Raw genomic sequence first — 21,338 nt, 5'->3', positions numbered from 1 at the left:
GAAGAAGCTGTCCCAGCACCATCTTGCCCTTCCCACACTTCTCTTCTAGCGCTGAAACTGGGCCACCCTCTTCCTCAGGTGCAGCTCCCACCAGCTTTGCTGTTCCCTGCTCCTCTGCCAAGATCTCATCCCAGTTGCCCAGGCTCCACAGCTCCAGAGGCCATCTGAAAAGAGGGATTTGTAAACAACACAAGATAAAATGATAAAATGAGTGTTCTTGTTGCCCCCATTCTTTTCCTCATTTTTTTGCTTCCATTTGCCATTCACTTCTTTGTTTCTGCTTTTCCTTCCTGCATGTTTCTGTAGGGTTCCTTAGTCTACCTCCTCAATTCTTTCTGTCTCTTTACGTTCTTTTTTTTAAATTTCTTTCTGCATATTGCCTTATCACATATCTTTTCTTCTTCTGCTTTTATGAGTCCTAGCCTCTTTTCAGTGACAGTATAAATATTTTTTTAATATCTTTCAAGGCTTTCCTTCTCCCAATCTCTGTGCTTTCTCCCTCCCTCCTATATTAACATCATTCCTCCATTGATTTATTTTACTGGTTCTGTACATATATTCCCTTAGAACTCCCTTGACATCAGTTTAACTGCTTTGCCTCAGGAAATGTCAATGTATGTGCAAATGCTGTCTTTTCTTGGCCCTTAGGATAGTATACTCAGGATTCAGAACTGTACCACTTATCCAGTGGGGGCAATTGGCTCTACATAGCATTTTTCCAGTTTCAAAACCAAACTGCTCTTCCCCACAAACAACTTTTGTTACCACAAGGCATTAGGATGTATCACTTCTCTTCTACAAAATGCTGGGAGCAGGAAGTGGGCAATGACTGTGCAGCTGAGCAAGCGATGAGATGACTAGACTCGTAACACTGCAGTTTGCAACTGCATGCAACAGCCAGCCATGGCTTGCTTTTTTCCATCAGGGCTGTCACCCATTACTGGATAGTAACGCTCTGTTGAAAGGTGAGGTGGAGCAGCTTGGCGATCTGAGCAAGTTCTCTGCTACGTTCACTTTCTCCATTGTAACCAACGCCTTTCAGCACGTAAGTGTTTCTATACACAAAGCTCCCACACACGTTTTCCCATGTCCTCCCATGCAATTTCTTGCCCAAGTCCCAGAGGCCAGCATGGGTGGAATCGAACAATAGACTGTGACAACATTTCTCACACCAGCAGGAGCCTTACTGATGCTTCTCCCTCACATGCTGCAAGATGGATAGGTTTCATACTGGGACTGGTAGAGAGAAGAGGCAGAAGTGAAAAATAAACCTGAGTTTTTCCTGTTTATAAATGACCAATAAATGGGTTTGCCTTCTGTAGACTAAGACAGCTTTGTATCTCTAACATCTGCTTGCCTTGCATCGGCTGGGATACCTTGGCATTAGTCAGGAGGTGGAGAAAAATGGGCCCCACCCTGAGGCAGGGTTTCTGCTCTCATGGGATAACCCTTCCTGGCAAAGCCATGGACAAGGAACCCTTTGAGAAGACACGCTTAGGTAAATTTGTGTGGATGTGCTAAGTGCTCTGACCAGCATTTAAACGAGCTGCATTGAATGAAGACTGGCTCCTGGACTGGATCATCTTCAGAACTTGAACAAACTGAGAACGTGATGTCTGAGCTTTTCTCCTTCAGGAAGTCTCACCGAGGAAAAAAAAAGAGGGATGGGGCAATCTGCCAGAGGTTTTCATCAGTCTAGCAGACCAGCACAGATGTAGCAATAAGTGTGATGCAGCCTGCACACCTGGAACTACCTGACCGAGAGTCAGTGCCCAAACACAAATGAACTGCACAGACTATAGGCAGCTAGTCCGTCTTGCCTATGCATGGACTGCCCGTGCAGCTGCTTAGTCAGACGTCAACCCCACGTGCAATGCCCTGACCCACCTCCTACGGGAGAACCAGGAGAAACCACAGTGACGACAGCTCTGGATAACTCTGACCCCAGCCTCCAAAACAGATCAGACAATGATGGGTGTATAAAAGATTTCCCAGCCATTCAGCCATCACTGAAGTTACTGAGCTGGTAAAGGTCTTTGCAGACAATTCCTTCTCGGATAGGATGGGCTGTAAAGTAGTTATTATATTTTGATTTTTCTTTTGACTTCTATCCATGTATCAGAACACCTGATGCATATCAGCAAAAACCCCCAGAGGTCTGCAGGGACTCACTTCCCACTGTTTTTGGTGGAAGTTAGTCCCCTCAATACCTTCAAAGGTATGGGTCAATGACTCCAGTTATCCCTCTAGTATCAAACTGTGTTAGAGCCCATTAAAGGTTCACAGAGGGAAAGAAACTGGTAAAACCACTTAATCATTGTGACTAAAGGCTTCTTGTGCATTGGCAAGGTCAAGAATCAAAACAGAACTCCTGTCTCCAAATTCACAATTAACCACCGTGCTGTTCTCTGGTGTTAGAAGTATGCAGATTAGGGGTCGCATGTTCCCATTTAGAAATCTCTTTCCCGTTTCTTTCAAACCTGAAGCACCAAGAGGAATTCTCAAGTAAAATGCTCCCATTTTTTGAGGCTATATAACTGAATTCTCTGTATATTGTGATCAGCTAGTAACATAGTCAATACTGTGGTCCAGAAGGCCAATCCAGACATTGATTTAGTTCTTTATTTTGACTTTGTGGCCTAATTCAATCTGTTTGTTTCCATTCCTATCATTTATTGGAGGTCAAGAGTGAACACTGACACTGTCAGTGAACACACAAGAGTGAACACATAGACTGGCACTGGAGGTAATGCAGACATTTGACACGGGTTTTATAGTGCTTTATTCTGAACAGTAATTAGGTAAACCAGTACTGAACATATGCAGCAGGCAGTCTTTAGATAGAAATGAAATCTGATTATCATGATTTCACATGGAATTTGGAGACTGGTAATTACAATGTTAATCTCACTCAAGTTGAAGTCCTTATTTCTTTCTCATACCTCAGATGTTAAGTAATTGTGTGGAGTCTCCTTAATGCTGAATCCAGAACTAGAAATGGCAGATAATCTGTGCATGAAAAATGCAACACTTCCGGTATTAATCCAACTGTTTTCTATCCTAGAATTGCGTAACGTTCTTTTTCTCAGGATATATACAACAGGGCTCCTCATAGCTGCAATGAACCGGTCCCCTCTTCCATGTCTGAAGGGCAATGAGTCAAAAAAATCCCACGCAGCAGAGTCCAGCCTCCCCGTCCCCAATCCACAAACTGACGTAGCTGATGCTGAAGAGTCTTCTGGGTATACATTTTGTCACCACGACTATTGCCTCTTGCATCCGTAGGTCTCAGTGCAGCTGCTGTTTCACAGATGCAAGCTCTGATGCTAGACTCAATTGTCTAGCTACGCTGCAGAACTTGGGCACTGTTTCACTGGACAGGGTCCAGCAGGGCAGCATGGACCACCAGAGTGTAGCCAGGTACGAGGGGAGGGCTATCACACCACATGTCCACATTGTCCCCTTCTTGGCAGGAATCCACAGAGCGTGGGTTACGAGGAAGAGTGGTTTGGCTAGGGAGCAGGAATGTAGCTCTTCTTCCCAGAGCTCTTTCCAATTCCTGGTCTATCTAAAACAGGGTCTCAGTTCACTTCATTTTGGGAAAAAGATGTCACAGAGGAAGAAAATATACTTGGTGCTGAGGCTGGGATACTTCTCAGTAAAATGTGATGTGTTCTTCACAGTCGGAATCCTTCAGCTTAAGGGGATGAAACATAAGGAGATAAACTAGTTCTGCTGCATATGTAGAGTACATTGTATTACCCAGCTGATATATGAACCTCTTAAATTTCCTTTCAAAGGTTATAGTCAGGATGCCAAGCTTTACAGGAACATGCACCACCATTGAAGTAATTGTGCTTTTTCACAATGAATACACCCTGCTTAAGGGGAACAGAATCGGCCTGAAAGAATCACGTTGCGAGTTTTGTTGTGCCTAAACAAAAAGATAAATGGATGGTCAGCTTTGAATTCATCTTTGTGTTGCAGAATCCGATATCCTGGTACCTCTCGGGACTCGCCACCTTGTTCATTTACTTCCAAAGAGACTTTGTGGATGATCTTTGACAAAACCACACCTTTTGTCTCACACATCTCAGAAAAATCTGATGTGGTCTCATTGAAGACATTTGTCATTCCCAGGCTTTCCAGAAGTGGCTTCAGGTCATAATCACCTTCCACACTAAACTTTGGAAGAAATACATTCACTTTGGTGTTGGCCATCATGCTGGGATTGGTCCACTGTAATAATGTCTCGGGGGTGAGGGCCTTTTCCAGCTGAAGACATAAAGGAGTAAAGGAAATTAATGAGCAGTCCAAGGAAAGAGAGAAAAAAAGAAAAAAAGCCCATTTCTGAACTTCCCACTCCTATCAAACCCAAAAAAATAACGTCCAAAAGGCAACCTTTGCTTTTGAACTCATAACTGTAGCATTCAGGGTTGACATACTTTCAGTTATACTGATGTAATGATTTAATCCATATGACAGGCCTTTGGAGCAACTCCACTGAACGCACATGCTGTGACTACTATACCCTTACAAGCTTTTGATAGGCAATCACCTCAACAACCATAGGAAGGAACCTGAGAAAGACAGTCCCGATCCAGGTTACACCTGGCTGACTGGCGGATCCAAGTCTTAATTCCTGACCTTAGACAGTAATGAAATTGCTGGTAATTGGGACAGAAAAAGACTCCAAATCCAGTGCCTGACCTCAATCCAACATGCAGATGTTTGACCAATGTTTTAAAAACTGGGGAGTGAGGAGGCAGAATTTGGGGCCACAGCAAATTGGTATCAGGAATGACCTCACTTCCATTTTAAGAAACACATGTTCCGTAATTTACTCCTACATAGAAAAGTACCTTACAGCTGCAAGGGCAGAGTCCTCCTGCATTGAAAATTTAAGGCCAGTTGCAAAAATTACAAAGGAGACTTACATCATCATCTGTCTCTTAATTCTTAAATTTTGAAGACACATGAAAATATATTCTAGAATTTCCATAGAGAAATGACACAAGAAATAGTTGTTCTTTAGGAAATGCCTTATTCTTCTTCAAATTTTTGTGCAATTGTAATAAAAATGGCTCCTTTTCAGACAGCTCTGCTCAAAATTAAAACCTAGAGAAGTGTAAGACCTTAGCAAAAGAAATCACAGATACATGCCAACTGAAAAAAATGAGGACACCAGTCAGCACTATTGAGTACCCGACAGTGTAAGTTTAAGCATTTTACTATAGCAAGAACAAAAAGCTTGAAATTATTTTTTCGGGCCAATTTTCAAATAAATGCAGATTCCTAAAGTGCATCACGGGCACCTTCTGCACTTTACACTGCCTTCTGTGTAGGTCTTATCTAAAACAAAGCCTTGTTCGTGACCTCAACTCAGCCACAGTGGAAATGATGATGTCACAAATATGACATCAGGAATAGAGAAGCAGAATGAGAAGGTAAATTCACAGGAATTACTTTTTGTTTCCTTCTACATAGCATCTAAATAACAAAAACCTTCCATAAGCATGTAAGAGGGCTGTTTCAAGAGAAGCATCATACCAATTTTATTTTTTTCGCTCACCTGTTCTAAGCCAGTGGTCTCATCTTCAATCTCTTTGGGCAGCAGAATGAGCATGCTTATGTGTTTGTTAAGGCATGGAAGCTCAAGGATGGCAACATTTAATTCTTTTACATAGCCCAGACAAAAAGTAGCTTCCAGATTCATCATTTGCACTGGTTTAGTTTCAGTCTGCAAAACATAGATGAAACAATCTAGCATTGCTTTTAATTCACAACTAAGACAGTGAGAGGGGAAAGTTTGTAAGCTTGTGTGTAAGTGGTATGTCAAGCTACCATCAGAGAATTTGTTGGCTTTCATAGGTAACGAAACCAGCTTTAAGAGACCCTTGTACTGAAAGTTGATGGCTCTCTACAGTGGGCAGCTTTCCAGAGAAAAGTGGAACAGAAGTCTACTTAATACAATAGCAACATATTGGGGATGTGCCTTAAAAGAGAAATTTACCTAATATCGGTGGCCCTTCGTGCCTGTTTCACCGAGTGCTACAATCTATACTGTCTACAGGGCATCGTAGTGCCAGTAAGTGTAAAGCACTGAGCACACCTCAGCAGTGAAGGTCAAGCTGTTCATATGAATAACTGATATTTTGGTTCAGGAGCTGAAACAGAATAGGAAGAAATTTCAGGCTTACCTAAAGCCATATGTCTTTGTTTTTCATGAATGAAACAAAACAACACTAAACAAAACTTATTTCATAGGGAAATTTACAAACTGTTCTGTTGAACTGGAAACTCATTATAAAGTTCAAATTCAGCAGAAAAACGTTACTTCAGGAAAAAAAAAATGAGATGTTTTACTTAAAAAATTTTAGTGTTAATTGTAAAATTTTAAAAAATCCTTTAGCTGAAACTGGTGGCTGATGTGGAATTTATGAGTATTTTCAGTGAACCTGAAGCTCCAACTTTTCTCATTCAGATATATATATATACACACACACACATATACATATATATTTTTTGAGTATAATGTCTTTATCTCACAAATGTTGCCCAGCTTTTTATCTTGGTTTAAAACTGACTGTCTGATGACAATACGTTCCTCACTGTTCACAGAATCCTGAAGGCGAGAGCCATGGGAGCTGCACCCACTTGCATCTAGTGGCTAAGCAGGGCTGATGCACAGAGGGCTGCAGCCTGACTGGAAAGAGGGAGATGGATAGGATGCCATCCCTGGGGATGGAAGCACAGGGCCAGGCACTGAAGAGGTATGCTCAAAGACACCTCGTGCATGTAGATGTTTCACTAGCTCTGCCACCATGAGAAATGCAGTATTTTGTGTTTTACCCCCCGCTGGTTTTGGGATGCAGCCTCTGGTACAGGATGCAATCTCTTGGAAGCAGCTGCCCATGCATGATGCCCATGTGCATCCCCTTGTTGCAGGCAACGGTGGCTTCTGGTCACTTGTACGCAGCTGCTCTTGTCTAAATATACTAACAGGACTGTCTATTCTCACACTGGGCCTTTGAAAGATGGATGTGAAAGCACCAGCAAAGTTTTAAAACATGACAAGCAAACTGGTTTAGGGACCCTCTCAACAGCATATAAATTTAGATAGAGAACCTAAGAACGCCATAGCAATAACAAACATTTCTCATTTTCTCATGTTGGGATTTCCTTAGCTCAAAGTTTGCATTTTCTTGAGTGGAAACAGTACTTTTTTTTTTTTTTTTTTTTTTTTTGGATGAACATACCTTGTTGACTTTAAAAGGACATTCTTTGATCTCTGCCTCTGGGAACTTCTTCATCCAGTTTGTGACAAAATAAGCTGCATTAACTAGAAGGATCTGAGTCTGGTCACTCACACTATCTTCATTCAAAACATTTTCCATTTTGCCTATGAACAGGTTTAAACTGGTTGTTAGTACAACAATACATTATCAACATATTAATTGCTTCAACTCAATATGGAAACACTTCACTCAGTTGAAATATTTGTGTCCTGCCCTTCATAGATAGATTTTAATTCTAATGGAAAATTCCAAAAGGCAGCACTTAAATTAAAATTGCAGTTTAATGTTTGAAATGGGATTTGGGATCAAGACAGATCTTCCAAATGACATTTTTTTCTTGGCTTATATAGCATGGAATCAAAAACGTCTTCTGCCTTTTTTTAGTTCCTTAAAGAAGGTGCTGAGTTTTCAGTGGAATTCCAGAGGTGTAAGCAAAAAAGCATTTGCCATTTGAAGAGCCAGACTTGAAAATTAGTTCTAGATTAGCTGCTACAAATTTCTGGAGTGATGCGTGAGAGTACAATAACCAGAATAACAAAAATTACTGTTCTGATTACAGTTCATAACTAAATACTGCCACAGACTTCAAAAAGAGTACGGAAATGTTGTCCCCCTCCTTGCTCTGTTTTAGACCTGTTCAAGCACTGCCGTAAAAGACACTGAATTCAGAGCACCGGGGAGGCAACTGCACAAATTGCACGGGCAGGGCAAGGTGCTTCACATGGGCACCTCTGCCAGCCTGGGAAGGACCAGAGGTGACTCACGCACCCATGTTTGCATTTTTGTACCACACGAGGGCAACAGGCAGCAACCGACCCCAGAGCTGCCTGTGCGCAGGCTGCAAATAGGCTCAGTTATGGGTGCTGGCGGGACCTCTGCCCCCCATGCAGCGACTGGGCTGGGTCTGCCCGGAGACCCTCAGAGTCACTGATACGCATCTCCTGGGACTCGGCCCAGCGGTTGGTGGCTCAGCGGAACTGCGGGAAGTGCCCACAGCACCATTTCCAAAGGAAGGCGCCTCCAAATAAGAGCTGCACGTCCACCTGTGGCACCCTTGCTGGCGAAAGCAGCAAAGCAGCTGAGCTGTGCTACTAATTAACTGCCTGAAATTCAGAGTCCAGCAAATACTTCTCATTAGAATAAAACTTTTAAAGGAAACCAAGGCCCGGGTTTGATGTATTGATGTCAGATGTTTGTGGAGCTCGACAGTCAGGAGCTGTCGTTCTCTCAAACTGTCTTGCTGCCAGTAGCTTTCCCCAAGGCTAATGCAAGATCAGTCTCACATTTCCACCTTCAGAAATGCTGCAGTAGTAAAGTTAGTGATTTCAAAACAGGCTGACATGTCTAATCCTCGTGAATCCAAATAATAGGTCTAGTCCTATTGCTTTCACTATGCATTTTCTTCTAAAAGCATTAGTAAAGAGGTATCACAAGGACAAAGACCTCTTTCTTCAAAGAGGCAAACATCATCCCCAAGGTTAAGCTGTACTCACCATCAGTTAGCTCTGACAGAGATTTGTTGATCTTCTGCCGGGTTTCCTCAGTTTTTTCTTTGAACTCCACTAATTCCAGTTCAGATGGAAAAGGCCTCTTTGTGGAGTTGACAAAGTCCTGAAAGAGAGAAGGTACCACAGTTATCCTTGGTTAAATGCCATCCACTCAGTGGCTCTTTACACAGCCTGCAACAGCAGTGTCCTGAGCTTCACCACGGGGTAGTTAGGGAGTTCATCATGATGGGCTGCTATCAAATAACAGCAGGTGACAACCAGGATGGACAGTTGCATTCAGTGCATCACTACCAAGGTTGTCTTCAGTCCAATGGTGTTACATCAGCAGCTAAAGTAACTTTAATATTGCAGGAGTGACCATGTTGCCAGAGCTTGAAAGGATAAAACAACCCTCAGTCCAGGCCTGGGTAAGAGAAAGGACTGAGATAAAGGCCACACGCTGCTTATGTCATGTCTGTCCTCACCAGATGAGATATTTATTGCTGTGGATTGATATTGGCCTTAGCTGTGGCAGAGGCTAACAGCAGGCACTCTGATTATAGCATCATTTAAGCGTGCTGAGTTTTCTGAACATCACTTTTAGGCTGATGTTGTCCTTGCTTGGGGCCTTATTCAAAGGCAACTTGGGGAAAAAAAAGGAAAAAAAAAAACAAAACAAACCCCACCCCACATTTTTCTCAGTTATTTGCAAGGTCCGTAAGTTACAAGGCCAAACAACACCTTCCTCATTTGTGTTGTTTCAATAGCCGGGCTTCTGCCTCCTCAGACACATTAAGAAAACTACAGCTTATGCAGTAATTACTTGGGTGTGTGAACTGGACACACGCTTGCACTGCCAACTTTTTGTAAAACTCCTTTTCGCTTATACTTACAATGCAAACACCTTGATGTGGCATAGAAGTTATGTTGCATTATTCAAAACCTGCTAAGCCTACTGACCTAAAGCATATTAATGAAAGAATTAGAAGTGTCGCAATAGTTGCATAGCTTGGGGTCAAGCAGCACACTCATCCTCCTACAAACCTTTATGGCAGCAGATAATACTATGTTGTTCATCATCTGAATCTAGTCAAGTAACAGCCAAAAGTGAGATAATTTATTTTAAATAACATTGCAGTCTGACACCATAACCCATCAACATCCTGGTGAAGCAATTCATAGCACCAGGGCTTTTCTGCAGTACTTACTGTGGTAGGATTAAGAGACTTGTCCACAAAGAGCCGTTTGACCATTTTCAGTGCAAAGAAAGAACTGAGTTTGGAAACATCTGAAGTCACTGTTTGAAACCCGAAAGAAACATCTTTGACATCTTGTAAATGGAGTACCTGTTAAAAGAACATAATAAAATACTAAGCATCTTTTTTTAGTTTATTATCTAAATATTCCTAACAGCTTAGCAAAAATAAAAAAGCTAGTTTGCGACCAGAGCTGTGGCTTTTCGTATTTAATCTAACAACACAGCTTCTCACAGTTGTTATTCAGAAATCATTTATTTCTTTGACATCCTCACATAAATCTAAAACCCCGATCCTACCAGAACTTTAACCAAACAGATTTCTTCCTTGTGAGCAGTCCAAAGAAATCAATAGACCTGTTCATGCCGGTGATATGGCCTAGTTGATTAAAACTCTGTCGTGTGGAGTCATAATGCTTTCACCAAACTTAAAATCCTGTCCAAATACCTGGAGATTTTAAGCCAGATAAATGAGGGTCCCGTTTAGTCTCCTTTCTATGAGTGGGCAACACCTTTAAAAATGCTTAAAAGATCATCAAGTTGTCTGATTGCTGTGACTGATACATGACATCACACGGTATTTCAGCAAAAGTTGATCAGATAACTATGTCTGTTTTGGTAGACAAAGTATGAGCTGGAGGTAGGGCTGCTGAGCCACACATGGCCACCTCCCAGCTCCTGGCAATGACAAGTCCAGTTCTAGGAAGTTCTGGGGTGATCTAAAGCTCACTGCTTTTAGGCACCAGAGGTGAGAGGTTCCTGCTGGTTTTGTTTGAAAATACAATTGAACTTCCATTCCTGCATATTGCAGGGCCTTCGATGGGGGCTGTTTCATTACAGGCAATTCTTTCTCAAATTCCCGCACAAGGCACAGCAGGCACTAGCGACCTTCTTTTCCCTTTGTCCCTCACTCCTGCTTTCTCCCTGAACACATCATCTTCACAGGCACAACAAATCGCTGCCCTGCCTTAGCCACCCCTCAGTATCCCCCCGTCTCCTTGCTCAGTGGGAGCAGAAGGAAATAAGCTCCCAAAGACAAAGCAATAGCACATCTCTCATAGACAAACTCCACGGTCATTTTCTCAGAAACAACTTTCTCAACTTACTTCCTTTTCCTCCAACACTTTTATTTCTTAGTTTGTTAACTGCAGAAAACACTTCTTCACCTGGGAACTATGTTTGGGGAGAAAGCTACGTTACTGCAACTTCTCTACCTGGGACAGCTTTTAGCACAAGTTTGTTAGCTGATATTCCAGAGTAAGACTGCCAGTCTGGCTTCTTTAGTATCTAGTATTTAAAACCCAAGCATGAACTCAGGGGCACGCAGAAGCTAGAAGAGACGTGCAAATTAGGAGATATTACATTTAAAAACATACCAAGTTCTTCTTAGTATCTGTCGTCAGCACTTTTTATATACCACTTGAGAAATATGAAACATAAACGTGCTTGTGTAACAGAACTCCATTTGTGGATGTATGTTAACTTTTTATGGGATGGTTCAAAGCAAATTGCAGACACAAGTGAAAACAAAATTAAGTGCAGGTTAATATTTTGAACTCTCCCATTAGAAAGACAGTGCTTGAATTTTGAAGTGGTGAGGAAGTTGCAGGATGACATTTAAATTAAAAAACCCCCTAGAGTTAATTTTTAATTTTTTTAAAAAAACAATCCTGTTTGGAAAAATCTGCAATGCCTAGAAGATCTTCATAGATATATTGCTGTGTAGCTCTGTGAATACCACAAGACTCATTGTAACCTGTGGCATGAGTGGGGGCACAGGAGGTTGTGCTTGGGGGTATCTTCAGTGAAGGAGGAATTTCCAAAGGAGGGAAAATGTATTCAAATATGTAGAATGTCCCTCAGAGCAAGGTGATAATCAGCATATAAATGCATACTGAATTTGTTTCTCATTCACCTCTAGGTAACTGCAGAAACCATGGGCACCCTCACTGGAACTATGCAAATCTCTGCTCACACAACGGCAGGAAAAGAGGCTGCAAGGCTGCCTCCTCGCACCAGAGAGTGAGCTTGGCGAACTGATTGCGTCATGACTGCCATGCTGCATCGCGGTGTTGGAAACCCCTTGAACACCATGAGCTGCTTGTAAGGAGAAACATTCACGTTGTGTGCTCTTCTACTGTATTAGCCTCTTCTCAGCAGTGTTGCAGGAGAAAGGGGAAATGTCAGTGACAGAGCTACTAAGCATACTTGTTCTTTACAGACAATGGCAAAATTATTTCCAATGTATAAAGCTTAGGCATTCTTGAATAATGAAAAAACATCCAGCAAATGCGGTGATCTTAACTATGACTTGCAGCCACAATCAATGCTATGCTAAACGGGGACAAGGCTTTAATGCAAATGTTGAGGACTCTGCCATGTGCCCTTCCACCTTGTACATGTTTGAGAAAGCTTTTTCTTTATGCCAGATTTTCAAACTCCTTTGCTGTGTGCAGCCATGGAGTGTGGAACCGTTGAGAAATTTCAGATGGATGGTTTGAAGCCTGGCTTATAAGGGAACCAGACCTCCAGTAGAATATTAACAAGAATAAATAAGAAAGTTACCTCTAAAAGCCATGTAATTTTGCAGCCACGGAACAGGATGCTGACAGCTTACCTGTTTCATCTGGTTTGCAGTATCACCTTTCGCAGCTTTATATGCCAGAGCCAGAGACGTTGAGGTACACAGCGGGGCAAAAATTATATTGGCTGTTTTGTCCTTCTCACATAGTTTTTTGAACATATCAACTGCAAAGGCAGTGTTTGCTAGTTGCAGAGCATCCATCGTCATCCTGAAACAGAAAAGGGAAAGGAGAGGTGACTCAGAGTGTAATTCTAGCTCCTGCTGTGGTGGGGCTGGGTCAGAGCACTGAGGGAGGCTAGATACCAGTGTGGGGACTGGGCAGCTTGAACCTTGAAGAGGAGAGGAGAGGAGAGGAGAGGAGAGGAGAGGAGAGGAGAGGAGAGGAGAGGAGAGGAGAGGAGAGGAGAGGAGAGGAGAGGAGAGGAGAGGAGAGGAGAGGAGAGGAGAGGAGAGGAGAGGAGAGGAGAGGAGAGGAGAGGAGAGGAGAGGAGAGGAGAGGAGAGGAGAGGAGAGGAGGGGAAAAGAGAGGAGAGGAGAGGAAAAGAGAGGAGAGGAGAGGAGAGGAGAGGAGAGGAGAGGAGAGGAGAGGAGAGGAGAGGAGAGGAGAGGAGAGGAGAGGAGAGGAGAGGAGAGGAGAGGAGAGGAGAGGCAGACTGAGCACACTCAGCTTCAGAGCACATTGGCAGTTCCTGAGGAGCAGGGAAGGTCTCATCCATGTCCAACCAAGGAAATGCAAGTGGGTAAAAGCCATCATCTTCAAGTGACAATTGGCAATGCCATGTGTTACATGGAGCCAGTATTACCAGAAGCGCTTGGGGAAATCTGGGTAGGTCAGGGTAACCCATGCATATTGAGTCAAACTGGATCACATATGAATTTAATCTATTATTTAATATTATTAATTATTAATTATTATTATTTAATTATTATTTAATCTATCTTAAAATGTGCTAACTTATAAAGTACTTTGCCTATGCTCTGGGTTCTCCTGGCTCTCAGACAGGCCTTTAATAGTCCCATAATCTTTCCTGTCTCTTGCTTCATGGTTAATTGTTCATTAAAGCTTTAGCTTTGGTATATGTCCTTCCTCTAAGGGATGATTCCCCATTCTCCCTAGCCTTGCTAGAAGTCTCAAGAAAGCTGTCTGGTCCTGTAGGTTGAGATTGTCCTAGAAACTTAAAGGAGGCCTCCTAAATAAATACTGCTGTGTGCCCACTCATCACTTGCACTGGTTTAACTGCAAATATTTTCCTAGCTGTTCCTAATAACTGCAATTGCCACAGGGCTCTTAGATTATCTGTGCAGTCAGGAATGGGATGGGTGGTGCCCAAAGGACAGTTGCTGCAGTCCATGCTCTGGGAAAACCAGGGAGTATTCCCATCTTCCAGACTGCTTTCATATACCTGAAATTGCACTTTGGTGTGAGCACGTTTGTGTAAATTCAAGCTAACAAGAGCGAACCACAGAATTCCAGTCAATAGCACAAGTCTGGCTTTAGACCTGCAAGCACAAAGAAGATGACCCCTTTGGCATAATGAATTTGACACTGCTCTGCCCTCAATATCATGTATCCCTAAAGAAAAAGGCAATCTGTTAAAATTGGTGTTAAACAGCTCCATCAAAGCCATCGACAGAGACAGAAAGGAAATGGAAAAGATGAATATTGGGGAAGACTTCAAAAGGCATAAGATTTCACACAGAACCTAAAAGATGTGTCCAACATTTGCTCTCTCCATGAAAAATGGTGAAACAGTGGAATAAATATGGTGTGGAGAGGTGATTTTAAAAGGTGTGTTCTTATCCAGACACATAGCCATCTGCATTTGCATTTCAAGCTCTGCCACTGAAGATCTAGGAGTCCTATTTTATCCCATTATGAAAATTCAGTTATTTCTTCCATTGGTAGGAGGTTTGCTAATCTTTTGAGAAACACCTTAAGGATAGGGATTGCTCTCCAATAACTGACTACTAAATACTGCAGTCTCAAACATTTTCTTACCTAGTTTGTATCATTTGCATCCTAGCCAGGAAAGATCTCACTGGGTGAGAGCAGCAAGGTATGAGAAGACAGAAAGGGGGAGAGGGAACACATGGGCGGGGAACTGTCTCCAGTAAGGTACTTTTCTTGACCGTTCACTCTTATCCTGGTCGGGAAAAGCATTTTGAATGAGAACAATCTCCTATTTGAGTGCATGTGTCATACTGCCCAAACTTAGCTGAGCATCTGACACCATTGTACAGAGACGCTGTGGAGCAATTGTGGCACTTGACAGTAGTGAATGGCTTCCAAATAGTCTGTGGTATTTATACATTTTTATGGGAGTAACAGAATGGGTGCATAATTTGCCTGTGACACAGTAGAGAAAACACTCGGATTTACTCATAAGGCCTGTATGATTAGAGAAGGCCTTTTACAAAATAAATGTCTTTATTTTTATTTTAATTAATTTGTACATGTTCTTGAATCTATTTGGTAAGGCAAGTGGTTTATTTGGCAACTGGTTTGTTTGGGGCTAAAAGCTGCTGTATAAAAGGTTACTGAAATGCATTGCACAATCTAATTAAGTAAAAAAAAAAAAGATACTGGCATAAAATCAAGGCTTTTTAAATCCATGTTTGAAAAACACACCTAACTAGCACTGCACTCTCGCAAAATGTTCTGACTGTTGGTATTAGCAACAAACTGTTTGCTAACAAATCCCCTCCCGCTGGGGGAAAAAAAAAGGAATTCATCTTCAGGAGGGGAAACATTAAATGTGTATCACTGAAGAAAGTTATCCCCACATAAATATATAGAGGAGTATGCTGTGCATAGGGTCCGGCCGGATTTGTCCATCTTCTAGTAGCCTGGCAGTGCCCAGCAGCTGCTTGGTAAAGAGAGATTGCCCATGTGAGATCCCATTTTACAGTGTCAGCTGGCATCGAGCTGATGTCAGAGTGAGGTTCAGGAAACGCGTCTCAGAGATCTTATGGGTGTAAATGGAGAACTCAGCACCAGCCCAGCACTGCAACCATCTGTCTCATCTATGTAGTCACAATTTCTCATGCATAAAAGCAACTAATTACCAGAAAAGTCAAGCTTGCCAGAAACCATGGGCTCAGCACACACCTTAAAGAAGGAGAGCTTTAGGCAGAACAGTGGCAAAAGACAGTTAAAACAAATTTGAAGGACTGAGACTGCTGCTGAGGGAGTAATTCAGAACAACAGAGGCAAAGAACAAAAGTAAAATCATCCTTTAAAATGCCTCTCTGCAGTTGCTCATCCCAGATGTGCACCTTTGTGACTGTGCATGTCTTAAATCAATTCCTTTGCACAGGCTACTATCTTATCTTCCGCATTAACGCAACCATTCACATATGAATACACAATACATAATATACTTTGTCTCCTTTTTCTTCTCTCTCTCCCCCTCCAGCTAAAATTTGAAGATTTGGGTCAAGTACCAACTTCCCAGTATTTCTTACTGAGGAGCTGGTGGAAAATTACTCAGAGAATCAAGAATGTGTCATTCGACATCTACCGCCCTCAGGAAGACAAACAATATGGAGAATCTCACAGTGCAGAATGAGGCATGCAGTTCACCTGAAAAAAATCTTATTTGCCAGTGGCGTAGAATATCATTGTTTAGTGCTGGCTGGCCTGATATTATTCTACTTAGGCCTCTGTATCTTCCTTACAGGCTAGAAAGCAATATGCAGTCAAAACCACTTAAAAATACTTCTTGTTCCTTTCTGGCTTAATATTGCAAATGCTGTGCTGTCATTCTAACATTAGTATTTTCAGTTGTATTAGCAAACCTAGGGTGATTTTAAGAAGATGTGTATGCACTATCTGTGTTTCACTTCCTTGGGTTGCAAGAGATGCAGGGTAAGGAAATAAAATAGGAAATTTTGCAAAATTAAATTAAACTCTTCTTCCTTATGCCAGAGAAAAGATGTATCATGACTTAGAAACTTTTCTTGGTAACTCTGATATTGTTCATGTCGGATTTTCTACAAAGATTCTATCTTCCTTTCCAGTGAGGAAAACAGGAGGTATTTCATGCTGAACCTTTTATTTACCTTTTGTTCATCCAGTTACTGCTGATACTCTCAAAGCTTCTTTTGTGCTGAGTGAAACTATTTCCATTAGTGGTAAATCTTTCTTTTAGTGCTACTATTGAAATAATGCCTATTCAGGGCACTTTGTTTGAAAAAAAGTTCAGTTTCACCCTTAACCTTGAATGATGGGCTGGATAGTCAAGAAAAATCTCTATTCCATCATCTTTTTCAACTGTACCTGGTCAGTCAGTCCTTTTATGCTCCACTTATTAATGATGTTATGATATTTAGGAGCTCATGACATTCATATTCTTGAAAGGAATTTACTGCATTAAATATTACAAAACCTTCAATGTCGTTAAAGCCTTGAGTGTCCCAAGCCTTGTGAGTCCATTAAAGCCAGTTCCAATCAAGTGAGAAGCGCTTGAGGTTCGCATCAAGAGGAAAGCCCATTAGCTGCCCATTAGCAGTCTTAGAAACCAGACGCAGCTCCTGAGTCAGTAATCACAGGGAACCCTCAAACAGGGAGGAGTCAAAAAATTGAAAATGAAATTTTAAAAAGGTCTGTTGCATGGATTCTTGCTGAGTCCCTCCTTTCCCGGGAAAGTAGTATGTCAGCATTTCCAGAGAGGCCCGCGGCACTGGGGCATCTTCCAAGCACAGGTAGCTTCTGATCCACCCAGTTTTGCTTAAAACTGTGACTCTGCCACAGTGTTATAGCAACACTTTCAGATACAGAAGGGAGCTGAAAGGCTATAGAACCAGTTTAGAAAAGCCTGGTTTAAACCTGTTTATTGGTATAAGACACCATTTCTGCTTAGTCACTCTTGAATACAACAACAACAAAACAAAACAAAACAAAAAAACAGTGAGGCTTTGTGTACTATCTGCTTACTAAGAGAAAAGCTAAATATAGCTTATCTTTTAAAAATATAATCAGGAGATTCAGCAATGTCTGTGTGGAAATGTCTGACAAGTCAAGTTAGCTATATGGTAGGGATAATCTGATAAAGCAGAACAAGTAGTTGTTTTATTCTTGTCTCGGTTAAGCAGTCCTTCCAGGAGAGCACACATGTGGCAGATAAAGCACGAGCAGCGCTGGCCATCCAGAGCTGGGGGGATGTATTGGGTTTACAGCTAAGGAGCTGCGAGTGCCAGTGCTGTAGTCTCTCTGGTTCAAACAAATTTTCACCAAGAAGATAAATAACATGAAACAACCCACATGCATGTTTCACAAGTGAGGCATTAATCTTTGAAACTAGCTCAAGTACTTAACATGACCCCACTTCAGCTCTTACTCAGCAAACACAAAAATATAAAGAAAATAAAAGACTTCTGTGAGCCTTTTCTTCTTACTTCTACACAAATGACAACTCCACCTGGCAGACTACCTGGCTACGCAACAAGGACACAATTTCCTCTGAACAAACATTTCTTTGAGGAACGCAAGACATCAGACTGACGTGGGACCAGTGTCTCATATGGTTGGGAAAAAAGCGCTGTCAGTGACATAGCAGGGAAAGTCACTCTAGAAAGGAAAGAGAAAAGCCAGCCACAGAATATGCTTTGTTGTACATCAATAGCCAGTGAACTCTTCAAACTAAATGGTCACACTGAAAATAAATTGGTAATTATTTTATTGGACCTAAGTTCCTGCTCTTCACTTTAAACAAGTGCAGATTAGTCACCTGATTAATAAGTCAAAGCAAACAGCATACACACCTCTGCAGAAAATGCGAGGAATAGTCCTCTGTTAACAGAGACTTACAAAGCAGTCTAAGTCCTACATTGACACATGGAGCACTTTCACAGCATCACACACAACCTGCTTTTTCTGATACAGGGAAAGCCATTTGCAATAAACCGTAGGAAGTATAAATACTTTAATAATTCCTAACGCCCTTGCTGTCTCACCTGCCAGATCCTACTCACCACAACCAATGAATCTTTTCGGTGGAAGAAATGTAGCATGGCAAATGCAGCAATTTGGGGATAAAACCAAAACATTGTAGTTTGGGAAGGCTTTTTGCTCCTTTAATTTCACATGATATCTTTTTTGTACAAATTTACCTATCCCACTCCCTCTGCGTGATTATGCTTCACAATGGAAATTTGTTAACTATTAGTTAGGTATTAATTAAAAGTATGAGAGAAAGAAAAAAAAGCTGTACTTACTTTGCAAGGCTATAATCCTGGTAAACGAATCAATGAAATAGGTACAGCACGAAGAACTAGCCACCCGTGGTGAAACCCTGCTGAGCAGAAGACTCTGTTACCTTGCCTGCTCATTGACACCACTCCCACTTTCCCAACCTTAATTTGTGCGCGCACACACCCCTTCTCACTCTCTCTTTTTTTTTCCCCCCCTTAATCATTCTTCACGGCAACTCCTACATTGGAGGAGCAACATGATTCACACCAGAGCTGTCTTTGCCTGCCCAGCTACTGAAGACAACAACAAGCTCTGGCAGGAAAGAGCAGCCTTTGCGCGTTGCCTTCAGCAAGCACAGTACAAAAGGCACCAGACAAGAATGAACGAAGACTCCTGAGGAGAGAATATAGGAATGGATGAGCAATTGAAAGACCTTGTGAGCAAAACCAGTGCTCCAAGTCACATTGGAATTGCTGCTATTTGCAGAAAAATTGTAATTGTGAAAAAGATGCCCAGGAAGACAACCAAAACTTATAGGAGTGCATGGCTGGGCACTTTGCATCTGTGTATACATTAAGAGAATGTCTTAAATCTGTCTTTGTAAGTGGTATTTGTGTGCATTTGGTTGCCTTAAAATGAGCATTTTCTTGAGCATTAGCTCCCCAGGCCAGACTGGAGCTAATGCTCAAGAAAAAATATCTGTCTTTGCATTGCTGTAAAGCGAGAAGTTCCTCCTGTAGCGGCCAGGTCCTCTGCAGGGGAGCAGCCTTCCTCGCTGCCAGCTGTCCCCAGAGGTGGGAGGGGAACAGAAAGTCCCATCCCTTCACCTTCAGGATGGGAACCACTGGGTTCATGTCATACTGTCCATGTTACTACTGATGATCGTGATGGAGATGGGAGAAGAAAGCAAGGGAGAGGTGATGGTCTATTTTTATTTGAAAGACGTATGCCATCCTAAGCAAGGAAGAGGTGGCCTACCCCAGCTCCACACCGTTCCCCCATCAGGCAGGAAAGCCACCCACAGCTGGGAACACCGGCAAGTACTCCCTGGGAGGCCATGGCTACATTTCAGTCCCCATGAGGAAACTGTGTTCCACACCACAGGCACAGCTCAGGGTCACACCCCAGTAACCCCTTGTGGCCCTGCATACTTTTAGGCTATAAAAGATAAATGCAAGATAATAAGAGTTTTCTTTCAAGTTTGCAGTGCCAGCATGCCCGGCTGCCCAAATGAAAGGGCTAAGAAACAAAAGAATGTGTTTTAACCAACATGGTGCCTCCTTGGTGAGAGTGGGAATCAGGGACCTCTTTTCTCCTTCTGGAACGACACGCTATTTGTGTTGCTTTGAGCATAAATCACACCACACCACGGTGTCCTGATCAGGTCCTACCCATGCTTCCTTCCGAAAGGCTCCTAAGCTCTTTTTACCCAAAGGAAATTATATTTTACTTTCTGCTGTGATGCAGATGGGGTTCACCTTCCATCATTACCAGACAGCAAATTTAAAATTTGTATGCTTTGCCATAAGTGAATTCATAACAAAGACAGGGTGTGGATATGTTTAGGCAATTAAAATAAGATACAGGCCAGCTGGCTAAACTGTGCCATCTGAGCCATGTTATGTATCTAATTATGCCTTCTGTAAGAGAAATTTTGATGAAAATCCACAATCATGTTGGCTGCCAGACTCTTCTCAGATGTCTGCATGTAACCTAAAGCCAAACATTACTGTCTCTGCAGGAGAAAACTTTCCTTCAGACCCAGGTCTACCAAGCTTCTGGATAAGCTGCAGGGAGGTGGACAGCAGCCAGGCTGCCTTAACAGAGACAGCACAACTCACCAGATCCATTTCCTTTCTAGTGATTGGTGGGAAATACAGATAGATGTAGGTGCATCAGTTTCTGGTAAAGGCTGGAGAATGGAAAAGGGAAAGGACTCGACATTGCCAAGCTGGAGGCGTGTAAAAATCACTTACCCTCTACTAGGTAACTGCTCTGTGATAGCTGATGTGATGGCACTACATAGCTGTACAGAATCCTTCAGCCTGACCTAGTTACTGCTGAGAAATTTCTGGTCATGGTGCCATAAAACTGATAATCAGTGCTGCAATTGCGATGCTACAAATGAAGGAGTGTCCACACTGGCTCTGGTAACTGAGCGGCTCAGAGGGCAGTCCTGCTTCCCCTGAGAACAGATATTTTGGGCTCATTTGCTGTTGGAGGGAATGTTAAAATAACTGTGAATTCCCAGTAGCTTCTTATTCATATTTATGGGAATTCTTGACATATGACTGATTCTTACTTATAGCCCAACCAGGAAGATGTGGAAAAGCAGAAAATGCTAACCTGAAAAGTAAAAGATGCTTAACCTCAGGTAGTTAAGGTTTGCAAGGGACAAGAAGTGAAGCAGTTCTCCCCAAGTCCAGGAACACTCTTTCTCAGTCTGACTGAATGACAACTACTTGCATCAGCTTCCCCATCTCCTGCATTTACCTTTCACTAAATTAGTCTTGTTCAGTTT

General features: G+C 42.2%; 1 protein-coding gene across 1 annotated transcript; it reads right to left on the bottom strand.

Annotated features, from left to right (window-relative positions):
• Positions 1-2,774: 2,774 nt before the first annotated feature.
• On the bottom strand, positions 2,775-18,944 carry SERPINB5 (serpin family B member 5). Its single transcript, XM_075744909.1, has 7 exons — positions 18,841-18,944; positions 12,658-12,832; positions 9,994-10,131; positions 8,792-8,909; positions 7,260-7,402; positions 5,573-5,740; positions 2,775-4,275 (listed from the first exon to the last, which is right to left on the bottom strand). Exons 2-7 carry the CDS (start codon positions 12,829-12,831, stop codon positions 3,883-3,885), a joined length of 1,134 nt encoding a protein of 377 aa, XP_075601024.1. The 5' UTR covers position 12,832; positions 18,841-18,944; the 3' UTR covers positions 2,775-3,882.
• Positions 18,945-21,338: the final 2,394 nt, after the last annotated feature.

The sequence above is a fragment of the Balearica regulorum genome, chromosome 2 (genome assembly GCF_011004875.1).
Source record: "Balearica regulorum gibbericeps isolate bBalReg1 chromosome 2, bBalReg1.pri, whole genome shotgun sequence".
In the NCBI taxonomy this organism is placed as follows: domain Eukaryota; kingdom Metazoa; phylum Chordata; class Aves; order Gruiformes; family Gruidae; genus Balearica; species Balearica regulorum.
This window is presented reverse-complemented; position numbering and strand designations above follow the sequence as displayed.